The sequence below is a fragment of the Tasmannia lanceolata genome, unplaced genomic scaffold, assembly GCF_043159265.1.
Source record: "Tasmannia lanceolata isolate RefF3 unplaced genomic scaffold, GAP_Taslan_0.1 ptg000063l, whole genome shotgun sequence".
Taxonomy (NCBI): Eukaryota; Viridiplantae; Streptophyta; class Magnoliopsida; order Canellales; family Winteraceae; genus Tasmannia; species Tasmannia lanceolata.
In genome coordinates, this window is record NW_027518740.1 from 414,451 (window position 1) to 432,994 (window position 18,544).

Below are 18,544 nucleotides of genomic sequence, written 5' to 3' on the forward strand. Positions count from 1 at the left end.
AGGGTGTGGTTTGGAACTTTTTCTTGTTAAAATTTTAATTTTAACATTGTTTTAGCCTATAGTTCGAGATGCTTCCTTTCAAGATTTTTTCTTATTTTTCTGTTCTTTCACTGAAATTTATTTCAACTTGTAGTTTTGTTGTTATTTTCTGAGATTTTAATTATATTTCTTCTTGTGATTTTGTTGTTTTTGTATGAAACTATGAGAATTTAGAATTTTTACCGATCTTGTGTCGAATAATGAGAATCTAGAGTTTGGTTTGGAACTTTTTCTTCTTTAAATTTTAATTTTTGTGTTGTTTTAGCCTATAGTCTGAGATCCTTCTTTCCATGTTTTTTTTGTTGTTTTTCTTTACCTGCACTGAAATTTATTTCAACTTGTAGTCTTGATGTTGTTTTCTGAGATTTTAATTATATTTCTTCCTGTGATTTTATTATTTATGTATGGAACTATGAGAATCTAGGGTTTGTACTAAAAGTATAATGAAAAATTAACTAAAAGAAACTTTTCACCCCTTAAGTTACCTTGGACAACCCCCCTATTCATGTATATCTTCTATTTTAACTAAATGAGAGGTATTTTCAAATAAAACTCTTCAGGGGCGACATTACAGGGATAATGCACCCTCCTTTTTGCTCTAGTGTAAAAACTGGCTGGCTTACAGGATATTTCACTCCCCATTTGCACTACAATTCTAATTCGGCTCGTCTTATTTGGCAAATCTCATCCTATTTTGACAAAATCTTGCAGGGAGCTAGCTGGGACCATAAGCTACCCTAAGGTTAAATTTGGGACCCTAGATCACTGATTTGATGGAATTTTGCTCAAACAAAAGGATAAAGAGTTCGGTCAAAATGGGGTGTCTACAGTACCCAACATGCGCCAATCTCGCATGCCATAATTCCGCATTCTCGTTCTTTCGGGTTCTCTGTCCAAATGCGTCCTTAGCCGACATCATGTAAACAGAGTCTACTCCTTTCCCCTCCATAAGAGGAGTGTCCGATACAGATATCAAGTTCCTCTTCATGTCTGGAACATGGTAGACATCCTTCAATAAGTTGAGCTCTCCACTAGATCAGGAAACATTACTTGTGTGGGTAATAAGCAATTTCATATCATTCGCTGTTTCCGACTGCCTTTGTATTCGGTCTTTATCATAAACTTTTGCTCATCACCGGTCATGTGATTCGAACATCCCGAAACAACTATCCAATTAGGGCTGGCAATTTCACCCGTTAAAATGAGGATCCGCCCCGCCCCGAATGGGGCGGGGGACGGGGCCTTGAAAAATTCCCCGAAGCGGGGATGGGGATGGAGATGGACCCTCCCCGCCCGTTTTTAATATGCAAGCCATTATTAATATCCTCTTACTTTAGTATTGTTTTAGTGTTTTTTAAGTTAACAGTAAATATTTGTTTATGCTAGTGATATAGGCACTACCATAACACAGCTTGTCTTTTTCTTTTATTGGGTGTTAAAAAGCTTTTTTGAGGTGATCATATTTGTGTGAGGCGGGGATGGGGCAAGGATGGCGATTAGGTATTCCCCGCGGAGCGGGGACGAGGATTCGCCGCCATCCCCGAAGCGGGGACGGGGAATACAACATCTGGCCCCGCCCCGCCCCGTTGCCAGCCATATATCCAATCTTTGGAATAGTCTATTCTTCCATCTTTGTTTGTGTCCACCGAACTAACGACATCTACGACTTCTGTAGTCATAAGAGCAACTTCACACACTTCAGTTTGCTCTTCTGCGATGGAGAGAAGAGAACATGTACCACTCCTCGTCGCTATCAACCTTTTGGAGATCTTCAGTTGTTGCAGAATTACCTTCTTCATTCTTGTTTGGTGCACGGTAATCTCTGGGAAAGTGGCCCGGCTTACAATAACTGTAGCACTTCCATCTTTGTACCTTGTTCCCAGGCTGTCTGTCATAACCACGACTACTTGAGTCTCCCCCTTGATCAGAATTTCCTTCCCTTTGATATGATCTGGCCTTTCGCTTAACTTTCTGATTCTTGAAATTCTGAAACTTTCTTCCTCGCCCATCGAAGAGAACCTCCTTGTTCTCCTTTATCGTAGATCCAACCATCTGCTTAGCTAGGCTCTCTTAGTTTGCCAAGAGACTCTCCAATTCCACTAGGAAAGTTGATGCTCTAAAACCAACCACAACCAGACTCCTATTTTAGCTATAATTTTAAACACCAAATAAGATTGCAACGTAACTCTAAAGCAAATAAGGAATCCTATGTTGACTAGTACATAAGTCCTAAAAGTGTGTGCTCTGATACCACTTGTAGAAAACCAAGGATCAAAGGCAAATAGCTTTTGATCTACTTATTAAACAGAAAGAATTTAAGAAAGAAGCAATACCCACAAAAGACCAAAGGACAAATCACAGATCAGAAGAGAGAGATGGAGAGAGAGAGAGAGAGCAAGAGGGAAAGTTTACTATGAATATATTATTTCAAAAATTGAAACCATACACCACTTCTTCACTCACTATTCACGTTTTTACAATTTTCTCCTCTCTGGCGTGCAACCTATTCACCTCCAACTCAAACTTACGTTAACTCTTCTCTGTGCTTTTATAAACAAATAAAAGACATCCTCTTCAAACTCTAACTATAGAAACAATTCTAAACGGACTTGGACTATACTGAAACTAAGCCATTAGAATCCTAATCTAAATTTCAAAAAAGAAAAGAAAAAAAGAGTCCTAATCTAATAACAACTCTAACCACAAACTGAAATACCGGATTAAACTACAACTCTTATTCAACTAAACCTCCTAGTTTAATTAGGATTTACCCATGTGGGCCCGCACCATGCCACACCAAGCCGCCCACGTCACGCCGCGCCTGCGTGTCCCTGTCCCCTCCTTCACAATATGTAGAGAGTCAGTGATGACTGTCAACACCCTTCAGTCTCTCATTCCTCTTTGAAATAATCTAGATTTGTCTCAGATCCAAATCTAAACATTAAAAATTGAGGCCAATCTATCTACAAGCCCACATCCAAATCCGAGATTTATATGGTGTGAGCCCTTATAGTCGAGTATTTTTTCAAAAAGTACTGTAAGGCTTACACCATTGGATGATCCAAATCGTGCATTTGATGGGCCACTCAGTAAATAGGTTGGTGTTCAGGACCGTAGGTAATGGCATATATATACATCGGTGGTCCTGTATATCTGCCGGTACAAGCTTTGGGGAAACCTCATTTAGTGTCGGACTATGGACAGCCCTTAATCCGTCGGGGCTTTCACTGGTGGATAATGGAACTTTTACGAGCGGTCATGACCTGGTAAAATCTCACTTTCTTGTATTGTGATCAAATGCGACTTACCTTGTTACCAAGCACAACTTATATTATTTCCAACCTCAACTTAGTCCGTGACCAAACTCAACTTACTTTTTTTTTACCAAACATGACTTGCCTTGTGCCCAAACACAACTTACCCCCATAAAAATGATTAACATATCTATTATTATGAAAAAAATCTTTAAGCCATATATAAAATCTATTAAAATTGGCACAATAGTTCAATAGATGAGACTAGTGGAAAGAGAGAGTAGGCGTGAAAAGGGATGTACGTGGCAACTTTTTTTATTAGGTAGATTACCGGTAGGTACCCAAGCCAGTAAAGGGGTAGAATGGCAAAACTTTTATTTTTCTTTTAGTGACTCTTAGTTAAAAATTTAAGAGAAAATTACATATAAACCCCCTGTGGTTTGGAAGTTACCAAAGACAACCCTCAACTTCCTGACATTTTTAAGTAGACCCCCTCTGTTCATGGTCTGTTAGTTTTACCTGACGGAATGACTAAAACTGACCATGAATAATATTTTGAGGACAGAAATACCCTTTATCACTGGTTTTAAGCCATTTGCAAAGGGATTAGGGTTACGCCATTTCCCACTGATATATATATATATATATATATATATATATATATATATATATATATATATATATGAGAAAAGTGTTCCTGCTCAGATAGCTTATCTGAGCAGTTGCTTCAAAAACTCATGTGGCCCACATTTTGGGGGTGATCCAAAGCATTCATTTGGAAGGCCCTTCCATGGATAGGGTGTGTACCAAAAATCAGCCCTTTAGGATCATCCTAATCCTGCCATTTGTGGAGGGAAAAATGGTCAGAAACAGTGTCTGTCCATTTTCCCCTCCACCTTTGATTGGGTTAGGATGATCCTATAGGCTTGATTTTTGGTACACACTCTATCCATGGAAGGGCCTTTCAAATGAATGCTTTGGATCACCCCAAAAATGTGGACCACATGAGTTTTTGAAGCAAGTGCTCAGATAAGCTATCTGAGCAGTTGCGCAGGAACACTATTCTCTCTCTCTATATATATATATATATATATATAATATCCATGCCATTGATTACTTTGTATCAATTAGTTATTTTTTCTATTTTTATTTGTAGTTATATATAAAATACAATGCCGAGGGAGAGGGATCAAATGTGGGAATATGCAGAAGAAGACGGTTCAAGAGCTCGTTGCAAGTTTTGTGGCGCAACATATGCTGGAGGGATTTCTCTGTTAAAGTACCATTGGGCACAAATCAAGATACGTGATGTTGCAATATGCTCGAGCGTCCTTGAATTTGTGAAGAACATTGCTGTTGCATCAGTGCGGGAGATGGAAAGGAAAGGCAGCAAGAAGAAAGCTAAGACTTCAGATTATATTATGAAATCATCAAGTTCATCATTCCCTAGTGGAGATTCGACACAAGCAGGTTCTTCTCCTCATTCCACTTCTTCTTTAAAAGGACAACCAACTATTACAAGTATGGTTAAGAAAAAGGAAAAAGAAGTGGTAGATTTATTAATAATGAAAAGTATTATTATGAATAATCTACCCTTCAACTTACTAAGGTCCGACGAATTTAAAGAGGAACTTGTTGCTATTGCAAATCATGGACCTGGACATGTTCCTCCTAGTAGTGAAACAGCGATAACAAAACTATTAGGAACATTGAAGGAACAAGTTGAAGAATACATTGAAGAGGTGAAAATGTCGTGGACAAAGACTGGTTGTACACTTATGTCTAATATTTGGACTGATGGAAAGAACTGCCCACATATTAATCTTTTAGTTGCTTCTCCAAAAGGGGTTATTTTCTTGAAATCAGAATGTTGTGTGGGAAAGGTGAAGGATGCCAGCTACGTAGCTAATTTCATTTCTTCTGGCATTGAAGAAGTTGGACCAGAGAATGTAGTTCAAGTTGTAGCTGATAATGGTTCTAATTATGTGGCAGCAGGTTATATAATAGAGACCAAATATCCAAATATTTTAAAAACTAATTGTGCAGCACACTGTTTGGATTTGATCTTGGAGATCTCTATAAACTGCCTTTTGTGCAACTTGTCATTGTGAATGCACAAAAAATTGTTAAATTTATCTATAAATATCATGCAACAGTGGATCTGATGAGGGTGCATACTAAAGGAAGAGACTTACAAAGGCCTGCAGTGACACGATTTGCGACATACTTTTTATGTTTGCGATCAATTTTAAAGCAGGAAGAAGGATTGAGATATATGGTACCATCTCCTGATTGGAGGAATTTAAATCAGGCCAAATCAGATGAGGGGAGGGAAGTTACATAATTATTACAGGGAGATAAATTTTGGCAAGATAGAAAGGAGATAATCGGTTCCATCGTACCTTTTATTAAGGTATTAAGAATGGTAGATAGTGATAGATCTACAATTGGATATTTATATGAATCAATGGACAGAGCGAAGGAAGCGATAAAAAAGTTTTATAGTGGGAGACTTGATAAATTCGTGCCATTATGGAATATTATAGATAAACGATGGAATGATAATTTGCATATAGTGGGAGACTTGATAAATTCGTGCCATTATGGAATATTATAGATAAACGATGGAATGATAATTTGCATAGCCCTCTGCATGCAGCAGCTACTTATCTAAATCCTCAATTATTTTATAATAATATGGTGAGCATGGATCCAGAGGTGAGGACTGGACTTGATAAAGTTATTGAGAATATGGTTTCAGGAATAGGCCACAGTAAAGATTTAGCCGTGGAACTCACAAGGTATCATGGACGGGATCCTAAGGTGTTTGGAGGTCTTGCATTAGCATGTCTTGATACAACTCATCCAAGTAAGTTTGTATTTGATTTATTTGATTTAATGACATTAATTTTATTAGAATGATTACTATTATTATTATTTTTCCTTTATGTAGTACTTTGGTGGGATATGTACGGTTCAAAACTTCCCATTCTTCAGGAGGTAGCTGTTAAAATATTATGCCAACCATGCAGTTCTTCAGCCTGTGAGAGAAATTGGAGCGCATTTGAGGCAGCCCACACCAAGAAGAGATAGATTACAGCCGGAAAAACTACATGACTTAGTGTATGTGCGGATGAACTTACATATCAAGAAGACCAGTGCAGATAAACAAATGCGTGATGCAATGCCAATATCTATGAAAGATTTAGAAGCATTTACCGATGGCGATACAGATCCTTGGGAAGGATTAGAATTTCATCCGTTCTATGCCAATGAGAATGAAGATCCAGGAGAAGGAAAACGAGAAGAAGAAGATGACTCTGAAAATGTTGAAGAATTTTTTATTTGATGCATATAATTTGTAATGATTTTAATTTGCGTACTCCGAGAATTTATTTGATATTTGGTTGTTTATAGCAATGCGAATTTTATAACTTTTCTTCACATTAATAGAATTTAAGGTTCTGGCCCGGGTTCCTAAATAAAGTTGAGGTTAAAAAAAGTTACATATGTGTGTGTGTGTGTGTATATATATATATATTTATAAATAATTATTTTTTGAATGGTTTTATCCCATTAAAAATTTTTAAGAAGTTTTTTTAATTTAATATTTTTAAAGAATTTTATTTTTTCCCTATAAAAACCCAAAAAAAACAAAAAAATTTAATATTTCCCGAGATTTTCCCTTGCCGAGAAATTCCCGAGATCGAGATTTGTGACATAGGCTGTCGGGGAGATAATAATTATATGGGGAGAGTATAATATTGAATGGACCGAGGAAAAGGAAATCTCCATGTCAGGTACGGTTTCGAACGGCGAGGAGCCTAGTCAAGTGGAAATTATTGGTACTTTATGGACCGTAAACGGCTAGACTCCAAAATAAGGTTTTGGTCTCAACTCTAGAGGATTTATGATGGTTGGTATGGGCCATGGATTGTCAGTGGGGATTTTAACACAATTTGATTACCGCACGAAAAGAGTCTGGCTAAGAGAATCACTAAAAGCATGTGAAACCTATCGAAGTTCATTCTTAAAAGCTTAAAAGCAAGTTGGTGAGCCTACCCTTGGAAGGTACAAATTATACTTGGGCGAACAATTAGTCTGATGTTATATTTTGTCGACTGGACCGAGTTCCGATATCCAAAGAGTGGGAGGAAAAACCATTTCAAAAATAAAGAGTAGAAGGAAAATTTCCCGATGATAATGCGAAGTGTCTCGCCGCACCCAATGTCTCTGATCATTGGCCAATCCTTCTCGAGATGCGAGATCATGATGGGGAACCTAGACCATTTAAGCTAGACTTGGCTCTTTTCGAGATTCCCGGCTTCAACAAAAAGGAAAAAAGAACGGCGGGGAAAGATCAAAGTAGTGGGTTGGAAGGGTTTTGTCCTTTGCAAAAAAATGATAATCTTGAAAAGCAGGATAAAGGATTGGAAGAAGGCTTATGATGAGGAAAACAAGTTCAGGAAAGAGATGGTATTGCGAACCATTAACGATTTTGATAGGAAGGAGGCGAACCACAGACTAGAGAGAGAAGGAAGAAAATGAGGAAAGAAGTAGGGCTGGCAATTTCACCCGAAAAAGCGGGGATCCGCCCCGCCCCGCCCCGTTTGGGGAGGGGATTCCCCGATTTGAAAGGGGAAGGGGAAGGGGAATATAAAAATTCCCCGGTGCGGGGAGGGGAAGGGGAAGGGGATGGAGTTGTCCCCGCCCCGCCCCGCTAATCAATGCCATTTTTTTGTAAATTTTTAAGTGTTTTTTTTAAAGAAAACTACTAGAAACTCTGTGGATCGGCTACAAGATTCCCCCAAACATAAACTTAGCTTGTCTTTTTCTTTTAATTAGCTTCTGAGAGCATTTTGGGAACTATAATAACCTTTTCACAGATGTTGAAATAATAAAGACAAGCTGAGAGCCTGAGATGCTGAGTGTATGCAATTATCAAAAAATCGTAGTGCCAACAGAATTTTAGGGTTGGATTGCAAGTTTTAATTTTCAACAAGAAAAATTTAGCTACTAGAAATTTGTTTCATGTCAGCACTAGACTGAATTGCAGTTAAAGAAATAAGTCATTTGTTGATTTTGTTCTCTTCTCCATTCTCATTTCTCATGCTCATCTGGGGGTTAACATGCTATACAGAATGAACTAATGAACATTATTTTGCGTGTGTGAGCGCCCACTTATGGACTTTTAAAGTTCATTGTGACTACTGAAATAGTTACTTTTTGCACATTGGCTGCCTGTTAATGAAGGTAATCCTGGTGCTCATTTCCTATTTATCATTCCATAATTTATGCAGAAAATTGCTGAAAGATGAGGTCTTGTTATTATTTATGTTTGTTGTCTCATCCATGCATTTCTGATTTTGTCCATCTGTTTGTTGATCACATGAATAGAATCATAGCATTCATCACAATATTGTCTGTAATGGACGTAGAAGAAAGAAGCTCTGTTTGCTGGTTTGGTTGGGTTCCAAAGAGGGGGCGGGGCGAGGATTTTGTCCCCGAAGGATGCGGGGAGGGGAAGGGGAAGGGGAAGGGGAAGGGGATTAGATATTCCCCGCGGGGAGGGGAGGGGGATTCCCCACCATCCCCGCAGAGGGGAAGGGGAAGGGGAGGGGGAAAATTCCCCGCAGAGGGGAAGGGGAAGGGGACCCCAACATCCGGCCCCGACCCGCCCCGTTGCCACCCCTAGAAAGAAGGGCACTAAAGGTGGAATATGAAGAGCTTTCGAGAAGGGAGGTGATCAATTGGCACAAAAAATTGTGCACCATCTGGCTCAGAGAAGGGCATCAGTGCTCCAAGTTCTTCCATAGATTGGCAAGGAGCAAAGAAGAATTAATACACTTAATTGCATTGTAAAAGGTGAGGAGCTACTCTAAGCTATGGAACAACTCAAGAGTTCAATCGTTCAATGCTTTTCAGTTTTCAAAGCTAAATAGAAAGGAATATGATTGGAGGCCAATACATGAGGGTATTTAGCAAGGAATATGATTGAAGGCCAATACATGAGGGACGGACTTTCAAACAACTTAACCGAGAGCAAAAGGACTGGTTGGAACGAGGCTATTAGGGGGGAAGGTGGGAAAAGAAGGACAAGCCTCGTGGGCCTGTCGGATTTTCTATGGCCTTTTCGAGAGATATTGGAGACTGCTAAAAGAAGACCCGCTTGCCCTTATGGGTGAATTCCATAAGAGGGGAAAGGTGGGAAAAGAAATGAACACAACCTTCATTGCAATAATTCCGAAGGAGGGGGCCTTCAAGCTTAAAGACTTCCATCCAATTAGTTGTGTCCATAGCATACACAAAATCTTGGCCAAGGTCTTAGCAAGGAAAATGATAGGTGTCATGGAAAGCATCATCTTTTAGTTCTAGTGAGCATTCGTCAAGGCTACGTAGATATTGGTCGGTAGCCTTATTGATAGTGAACTGATTGATACAAGGAAAAGAAGGGACGAAAGAGGCATGATCTTCAATATTGACATATAGAAGGCATATGATCACATTGAATGGCACTTTGTGGACTTCATCCAGGAAAGTATGCGATTTGGCACAAAATGGAGAAGTTGTTAAAGGCATAAATATTCAACGCCATCTTTTTCCGCTCTGGTCAGTGGCACCCGAACCTGTTTTGTTGGAGAGTTCAAGGGGTATAAGACATGGGGACCCCTTATTACCAATTCATTACGGTTGCGGAAGCTTTAAGCTCCTTGCTCTCCAAGGCGGAAGAGAAGGGCTTTATTGTAGGCATGGAGCTTAGCAATAATGCACACCTCTCCGTAGAGCGTAGGATCGCACTAAGTATGGCAGCATGGGAGAATCTGCCCAAGTATTTCCCATCCCTCTAAAAAATACCTCTAAGATGGCAAAGGGGATTGGAAGTTGCAAAGGACTTCTTACGGGAAGGTAATTAAGAACCTAAAACATCCATTGAAATGGAAGGTGTACAATGTGTAGATTGAAGGCACAAGGGGGTATCGGGACTGGAAGAATATGATTAAGGAACAAAGCCTTCTAGGAAAATGTCTTTGGAGATATGGTGACTAGGAGGAGGCTATTTGGCATAGAATATAGGGGACACGTACGCTCAAGTTGGGGGGAATTGGGAGAGTAGGAACCCAGTTTTGGGAAAAGGTTCAAGTGCATGGAAGTTCATTTGTGAATCCAAGTCCTCATATGAGTCTACGATTAGATTTAGAGTGGGGAGGGGTAGGGCACACACTTTTGGGTAGATTTGTACTTAGAGGAGTCCTTGTTGTGCTATGCATTCTCACACCTATACTGTCTAGCGACCGATAGAGGAACCAAAGTATGCGACTACTTAGGTGGGGCGGTGTGGGTTCTTATGGTTAAGAAGAAACCTCAAGGATAATGAGATCGAGAGTATATCTTTCTTTCTTTTTTAAATTGATAGTTTATTTCTTTCAGACATCTTTACAAGAGTTGGGACCAGGAGTCCCAGGAACAGAACAAAAGATACCCTATGCTATGATCTTGTACATGCAAAAAACTTCCTCTAAACCTCCGCATTTGCACTTATGTCCCCAAAAAGAACTAATCTTCTAAAAAGTCCTGAGAGCTATGGGAACCACCCTCCTTTCAAAAAACTCCAGCAGCAACTCACCTTTAAATGGCTCGTCTATGCCGAACACTTCTCCAACTCCTCCATGATATGCTGGATTTGGAAATTCGGCATATTAATGAGGAGTTCCTCCGGAACCCGCTCCAAGAATCCAGGGTTTTTTCTGCTAGCGATCCTATCTTCCACCATCCGGATGCCTACCACCTTGTTAGCTTCCCAATTCAGCTTCCTCGCTGCCCTTTCTTCATTCAAAATCAATTTGAAGAAAGGGTGTTTATACAACGGCGAGTGGGTATCTTTGACTGCGCCTGTGCCACAGAGGCTGTACAAAGTGAAGGGGCAGGCTTGAGTCTCTTGCTTAGATGATTTCCACTGCTTCCGGTGAAGATCCCTCGACATCTCTTAGTGGGTTGGGTCATTGATGGAAGCCCTCTCTTCATCGTAGGTCATCGTCCTCTCATCCTCTTGAGAATATTTTCTAAGACCAGAATCTCCATAAATAACCTTTTATTCCGACCTCCAGAGCAAGAAGACGATTCGTGCGTATTACCTTGGTTATCCTTTCCTGCTTGATTGAGGATGAGAATAGATCGCCCAAACACCAAGTAAATCCAAAGAGCTCTACTTTATGCTTCTTACTTCTCTACAAGAAATTGTACTAGTGATGCCCTATAATTCCATTCCCAAGACCTTACAACTTCCCGCTCCTAGATGAAAGAGATAAGTAAAGGGAGTTACGCTCAAAACACGGGGAAATATCTGCAATATGTTTTAGCCTCTATAGCCTCACGCTTACTGAAAGTACTAAAAGGTGGGGCCCCCATTTCCAAAGATCCAATATCTTCTAGTGACTGGGGGAAGGTACTAGTGATTTATCCATAAGCAAAACCTACCCTGGGCGAATGAGAAATTAGTTTGAGAGATTTTGGAAACCGGCTACTATTTTTCCCCCTTACCCCTACTAAAGTAGCTCCCGAAGATTTCTCTAAAATGCTTATGAGCAACTTTTCTTTTGATCTTGCCACCCTAGCCTTGAGTTTTAAACCAAGATAGCTCTCGCCATGATAAGTGTTCCTTACTTTTGAATAATAACCAACTTTTTTACTCATCTTGATGGACTGATCTAGCCACGCAACTTTCCGCCTAGGGGCAGGAGTGTCATTTGACTTTGGCCCCACCAAAGATAGCCAAGATTGACCAAAACTCATGTTTCCAGGTCCTATCACATCTTTCTCTAGACCTTTCTCAGGTCCATCCTTGGACAGCGTGCCAATGAGATTTGATTGGTTAGGTTTGAAATTTGAATTCAGCAAGGGGTCCAAGGGATCACCAGGGAGCCAACCCTGAGCCTTCGAAGGGCTTTCAACCAGTGGTGATGGCGAATTGCCCGAGCCAGGAGGACCTGAGGAGGTTTCAACCAAAGAAGGCGGTCGGTTACCCGAGGAGCTGAAGGGCTAAAAAATGGTTGAGCACTCACCTATCTGTTCCGGAATTTCAATCCCGATGGTATAGACATGATCTAGGATCCTAATTTTAACGAAGGAACCTGAAACGGGGAGCTAGGATTTTGGCCGAGGCAAAACTCATACAATTTGGTGATTGCCTTCCATCTTTGTTTCTTGGACCTTACCAAAAAAACTCCTTATAGCCTCCACCGTTGATATGGCCCAAGCATGTAATGGAATACCGTAGAAATTAACCTAGAGAGCTTCCTCGCCTTGAATAAACTCCCTATTCCACAGTGTGTGTGTGTGTGTGTGTGTGTGTGTGTGTGTGTGTGTGAGAGAGAGAGAGAGAGAGAGAGAGAGAGGGAGCAATTGATTCCCTAGTGCCTCAGGTCCCTTAGTGAGGATCTGTGAGGCCTGCAGTTCTGATTCAAACATAAACAGGAGCTCATCGTCCGCCAAGATACAGGGGCATTGTAAAGATGAAATATCCCAAGACTTTTGAGCCCAAAGCCAAAGGTCCTCTAAAGATCCATTGTGGTCTTTCTTTTTCCCTATTAGACAGGCTGTTAGGGTATCCATTCAAGCTTCCAGTTCCTTACCCGAGATGGAGAGGATCGAGTTCCCTCCAACCTTATGTGAGAAAATATGACCAAAGTCAGGCCACCGTTCGCCCTCACCACAGTCAACCTTCAGAGGAGGTATTGGGCTAGTACAAGGTACCAATTTGGAAGGGTTTCTAAACCGTTGGCACCAACGACATTTATCCCGCCACTTGAAGTTGAGCTTCTTACAAGAGGGCCAAAACCAGTCCCCAAAGCTATTGCCTACCCCTAGCTCAGCTTTCCCTTTAAGATCTCACACACACACACACACACACACAACATCACCCCCCCCCCCCCCCCCCCCCCCCAAAAAAAATAAAAATAAATAAATAAATAAATAACGAAGCCGATGGAGAGCTCGATTTCACTTTAGCTTGCTTGTAGGTTCTGCATCTTTTCCGCTAGCTGAATTATGGTAGTGGCAATGGAGACACTGCCAGCCAACCCTCCATTGTTTTGCCACCTAGGGTTTAGTTGCTAAATGATTTATTTGTACTCGGATGGTAGATCTTTTGGCTAGATCGAAGGTATATCTGGCTTGCTTTGTCTCCTTGGTACCCACTGTTGCTCTCCTTCTTGTCTTGATACAAGAGTATGGTCCCTTACCCTACTAGTTCTTATTTTGTTCGCTCTTTTTTCCACAAGTTGATTGGTGGCGTGGGGCCTAGGACCCACTTGACTAACATATGATGATCATCACCCCCCACTCGGGTTGCCGCTTTCGCTTGGATGGTGGCGAATAAAGGAATCAACACTTGTGATCGACTCAAAAGAAGAAGGATCCATCTCGCTAGTCGTTGCATCCTATGCAAGAAGAGTGAAGATTTCCTGGATCATCTTTCTCCATTGCTCATTCACACCGCAGATCTTGAGCTTCATCATTGGAAGTTTTAGTTTGTTTGGGTTTTCCACAAAGAAATCAAGAAGACAATCCTACATTGGATTACCGGACCTTTTGGTAAAGCAGGGTGGAATTTTTGGAAGTTAGCACCCTTTGTTGTGATTTGGCACCTACAGAAGGAGAGGAACAACTTTATATTTGAAGACAAAAAGAGAAGCATTGGGAGAATCATAATTGAAATTCGGATTGACCGTGTCTCACGGGATAGAAATTTTATCCTATTATAACATGGGGGACAGCCTAAGAAATTGGAGCACAGTCGTGAATGAAAAAAGGAGGAAGCTTGTAATCACACCTAACTGGTGCCCTCCACCCTTAGGGTGGGTGAAGTTTAATTTTTATGGGAGCTCCAAAGGCAACCCAAATCGAGCAGGTATCGGTGCGGCATCTTCCACGATAATAGTTGTCGTGCCATATTTTCTTTCTCCGGCCCATCTGGGGAAGGTGATTTCAATTAGGTGGAAGCAAGAGCTCTCCTTTGGGAATTGAGATGGTACATGAGATCGATGGTGTGGCCTCTAATCATCGAAGAGGACTCACCAAGCGTGTTGGCATTGGCATCTAAAAGTCTCCTCGCCCCTAGAAGTTACACGTAAGTTACAAGTATCTTATTGGAAATCTTTGGCCTTGTACAATCATTCGCCCGAAGTTTATTCATATGAAGATGTCTGAAAACGAGCCAGCTAACAAGTTGCGAAAGATGGCGTGGACAAGGAAGTGTTGGTCACATATGACTCTAGTTGATGATAAACTGCTAGCGAATATGGTTGATTCACTTGATTGCATAGGAGATCAAAAACTGTTAGGGTCTTCTATTGTAGTCATCGGGAAGAGAGGTGGGTGTGGGTGTTTGGGGAGGGGGGTGGGTTACGTCTAGTCCTTGATCATTCTTTATCAATAAATGAACTAGTAATTTTTCGAAAAAAAAAAAAAAAATTTATTGATAGCAACCTGAGAAAGCTTCTTGGTTCATGTTTGATTCTTGCCTCAAATATATGTTTTTTTTCTTTTTCTGTCATTCGATTTTCTCCACTAAGCCAGTTCAGATTGTGTTGCGACATTTGCCATTTTCTGAAACTACTAACTCCAACGCTTGCTTGAAATTCTTCTGCCTTTGACATCTGTGGCTATTCTCATAATACTCATATTATGCAGGAGTTACTACAAATGCACAAACAATGGATGCCCAGTTAGGAAGCACGTTGAGAGGGCATCACATGATCCGAAGGCCGTTATAACCACATACGAGGGAAAACATAACCGCGATGTACCCGCCGCAAGAACTAGTAGCCACAACACGCCTGTGCCCGTGATATTAAATGAAGCCAGTGCACTAAATGTTCACATGTCAGCAGCTTTGAACAGCATGTTGTGTACTGACGACACTGCAATGGCAATTCCTCAGCACTACAACCAAACAGAAGAAACCGATGGGATTAGCCTTGATCTTGGTGTTGGGATCAGTTTGAATTCTGAAAATAGATCAAACAAGAAGCAGCAAACACCAGATAAAGAACAAATCCGAAGCCATGTCCAAATAACTGGAAGTTCCGGTTGTGGTAAGGTGATTCAAGCAACCCCAATTGCAGCATATTATGGAAGTTTCAGAGATGGTAGGGATCATTATGGATCTAGAGAATTTCAGGGAGAATGTTTTAGCTTCAATGCTCCATCTTTAAGCCATTCATCCAACTCGTATCGACAAAACATTGGCAGATTAGTACTGGGTCCCTGAGATTGATAAATACAGGTCGCAGGAAAAACCAGTATAACTGATTGGCATTGTTCTTCAATTCTGGCTAAAAACAAGTTACATTGATCTTCTGCGGGGAAGGCGTGAATCGCATGTTGTAATATAACTGTGGGTCGGAACACTCTTCTTGTGTGATAGCTTTGTTGCTTTATCATGTAATTGTCCATTAAAATCTGCTATTTGCATGTTTGAAAGCCTTTTGTTGTCCTTGCAAGCAGATGATTCTGTACATATTCTAAAATTACTGCAGGAAAGATGTGTTGGGCAAAGACTGTTATCTACCTACTCTGGATCATTTGGAAAAGAAGCTGGCTGGAAAAAATCCCTCTTTGCAGATTATCAAAAGGCTTCATAGTCATACCTAATCTGCTATATATTTAGAGCTGTCTACGGATGCCACAAAATTTGATCCTTACCTTTGGATAAGTTTATTTTAAGTTAATCTCATTGTATATGGGACATTAAGGCCTCTTTGGATGTCATTAACTATATCATTTAGTGCTGTCTGCCTGTCTTTGGGTCCTCGTGTTTGAGTTTCTAATGGGGGGCTAAAAGAAATTCGGATTTGGAACAAGCTTGGGTTTTAAATCAATGGTTTAGATTGATTTTAAGCTAAAATATATCTTTTTAGACTAAAAACCAATGTGTGAGATCAAAGGCCTAAACGCCACGTTTTTTTAAATGAATATGTATTGGCCAAGTTAACTACTGTTGCTGCTGAAATCTGGACAGATTGCCAGGAGTAGACCCGCATTGAGCTGGCTATGGAAGAACGACCTGCAAAAAACGGAAGAGCATCAGAAAGAGGGCTAGAGTTGGACTCCTTGTAACTCTCCGATGCCCAAGTCAGATGCAACAACAGCAACATGAGCTAGAGAGAACTGAATGAGAATGAATTGTTAATAAGACTTTGAAGTTTGTCCTAGAGTCCAAGGCATTAAAGGAATCTTGTCTTTTGTGGAGTCTTGTTGATTGGGTGAGTTTCCTGGAATATCAGTTTCCAAGTTTATCCCACTAAGGTGGTTCGTAGTTTCTTGGGCTTCTGGAAGGGCTTTGCTTGCGAAATTACCATTTTATCCTAACCGAAATTTACCCCCAACAAGTATGTTTCTAGACTTTAGAAGATGTATAAAATGCAAGGAAAGCTGATTAGAGGTCAATTATCTGCCATTTAATGTGAAGATTATCCAAACGTTGGCTTTTAGTTAGGTCAGTTTTGAGTGCTGGGTAGAGAGGGAGAGGCTTGACAGGGCCGGAATGAGGGGAGCATAAAAAACCTCTTGAAAGCAGGAGAAACAAAAAACCAATTTGCAGGTCATTTTTTCCATTGTGTCCAGGGATTTCTCATTCTATCTCTATGCTCTATCGACTAGTGCTCTCTTAAACCTCTCCCCTTTCCCTCCTTTTAAGCTTTCTCTTTGGCAATTGGCCTATCAATATTCCATGAAATAATTTTTCATGGTTTCCAAACATGCCCTATATATGCTCTTTTGACTGTTCATTTTTCACTTATTTCCTCTACATTTTGACCTTCGCTAACCCCATTTTAGGCCGCTTTTAAAAGTTTCTAACCACTTTCAATCCATTTTTGACCCGTTTGTGCTCGGATTTAAATGTTTTTTTACTATGTACATCGCATTTTTTACGAGCTCATTCGATTGTTTGAAACCATCACCATTCTTCTCCGAGAGGAAAGAGTTCGCAGTAGAGACAGATAAACCCACCCAAATAGAAGCGGGTACAGGTTTCTATCTCCGGTATTGGGATCGGAGAGCTGATCCTTGAAAAGACAATAATCTATGATAGGAGGGATGAGGTCACCTGTTACGAACCCGGATTGGTTCGAAACGTGATTTGATCTTCTTAGAGGGAAGATCAACCTCTTGATCCACTTCAAGGGAAGGATCAATCCTCCTCTGTGTACAAAGACATGAAATAAGTTTCTTCGTTAATTTGAACATAGCCAATTACAACTTATTTATACGACTAACAAGCAAGAGACCTAATCTTATGAAACTCTTAAAATATAACTACTAACCCTTATCCAAATAGTCCCACTAAATTTAAAACTTAACACAAAATCCTAGGTACGTAACATTCTACCTCTCTTGAAATCAACCTTGTCCTCAAGGTTGGAGATTAAGCCACATGTGAAAAATGAAATCTTCTTGCGCAAGCCATTCCAAAATTCCTTTCTCTTTTCTTTTTCTTTTCGCTTTGTGCTCATTTTCTGCTTTTCTTTGCCTTGCGATTAGTCATCATGATCTCATCGTGCAGTTCATCGAATCTCCTTGGTTGAGCTTTTTTGAAGTAATTTATATTTTGATGACGGATGGTTGTGGGTGAGAATCTTTTCGATTGCGTTTGACAGATTGAGAGGAAGATGAACGGTAAACTCCTCGGCAATGACCTTTCTTTTGTGCCTTATTCTCCTTTTTTTCTATCTGCTTTCTTTCTCTCTTCTTTTCTCCCATTTTTCTGTTTCTTCTTTTCTTTTTCATCACACAAGCTTTCTCGACGATCCTCTCATTGAATTCTTCATTCAACTTCTTCAAACACAGGGGCTCCTCTATCTTCACGCCAAGCGAGAGTGCCATCTTGTTGAACTTGGCATTTATGGAAGCTAGTTGCCTTTTGATTTCTCTTCGTCTCATCCCGCGGATCCATTGTTCCTTCGATTTTCTTCTCCATGGCGCAGGATCGTGCTGCTCTGATACCAATTGTTAGAAACCCGGATTGGTTCGTAACGTGATTTGATCTTCTTAGAGGGAAGTTAGCCTCATGATCCACTTTGAGGAAAGGGTCGGTCCTCCTTTGTGTACAAAGACACATCTTGGAATAAGTTTCTTCGTTAATTTGAAAATAGCCAATTACAACTTATTTATACGACTAACAAGCAAGAGACCTAATCTTATAAAACTCTTAAAATATAACTACTAACCCTTATCCAAAGAGTCCCATTATC

At 40.4% G+C, this 18,544-nt stretch overlaps 2 protein-coding genes across 2 annotated transcripts; both read left to right on the forward strand.

Moving 5' to 3' along the window:
• Nucleotides 1-4,465: 4,465 nt before the first annotated feature.
• Nucleotides 4,466-5,637, forward strand: LOC143865146 (uncharacterized). The gene is made up of 2 exons (XM_077375787.1): nt 4,466-5,288; nt 5,450-5,637. Exons 1-2 carry the CDS (start codon nt 4,466-4,468, stop codon nt 5,635-5,637), a joined length of 1,011 nt encoding a protein of 336 aa, XP_077231902.1.
• Nucleotides 5,638-14,102: 8,465 nt separating this feature from the next.
• Nucleotides 14,103-15,561, forward strand: LOC143865147 (WRKY transcription factor SUSIBA2-like). The gene is made up of 2 exons (XM_077375788.1): nt 14,103-14,418; nt 14,982-15,561. The coding sequence occupies exons 1-2, from the start codon at nt 14,324-14,326 to the stop codon at nt 15,559-15,561; spliced, it is 675 nt and encodes a 224-aa protein (XP_077231903.1). The 5' UTR covers nt 14,103-14,323.
• The last annotated feature ends 2,983 nt before the right edge of the window (nt 15,562-18,544 follow it).

Coding starts and splice junctions, on each gene's coding strand:
- LOC143865146 (XM_077375787.1), top strand. CDS start 4,466: ATGCCGAGGGAGAGGGATCAAATGTGGGAATATGCAGAAGAAGACGGT. Junction 5,289..5,449: donor TTCTAATTATGTGGCAGCAG/GTTATATAATAG, acceptor ATCATGCAACAG/TGGATCTGATGAGGGTGCAT.
- LOC143865147 (XM_077375788.1), top strand. CDS start 14,324: ATGAGATCGATGGTGTGGCCTCTAATCATCGAAGAGGACTCACCAAGC. Junction 14,419..14,981: donor CTCGCCCCTAGAAGTTACAC/GTAAGTTACAAG, acceptor CATATTATGCAG/GAGTTACTACAAATGCACAA.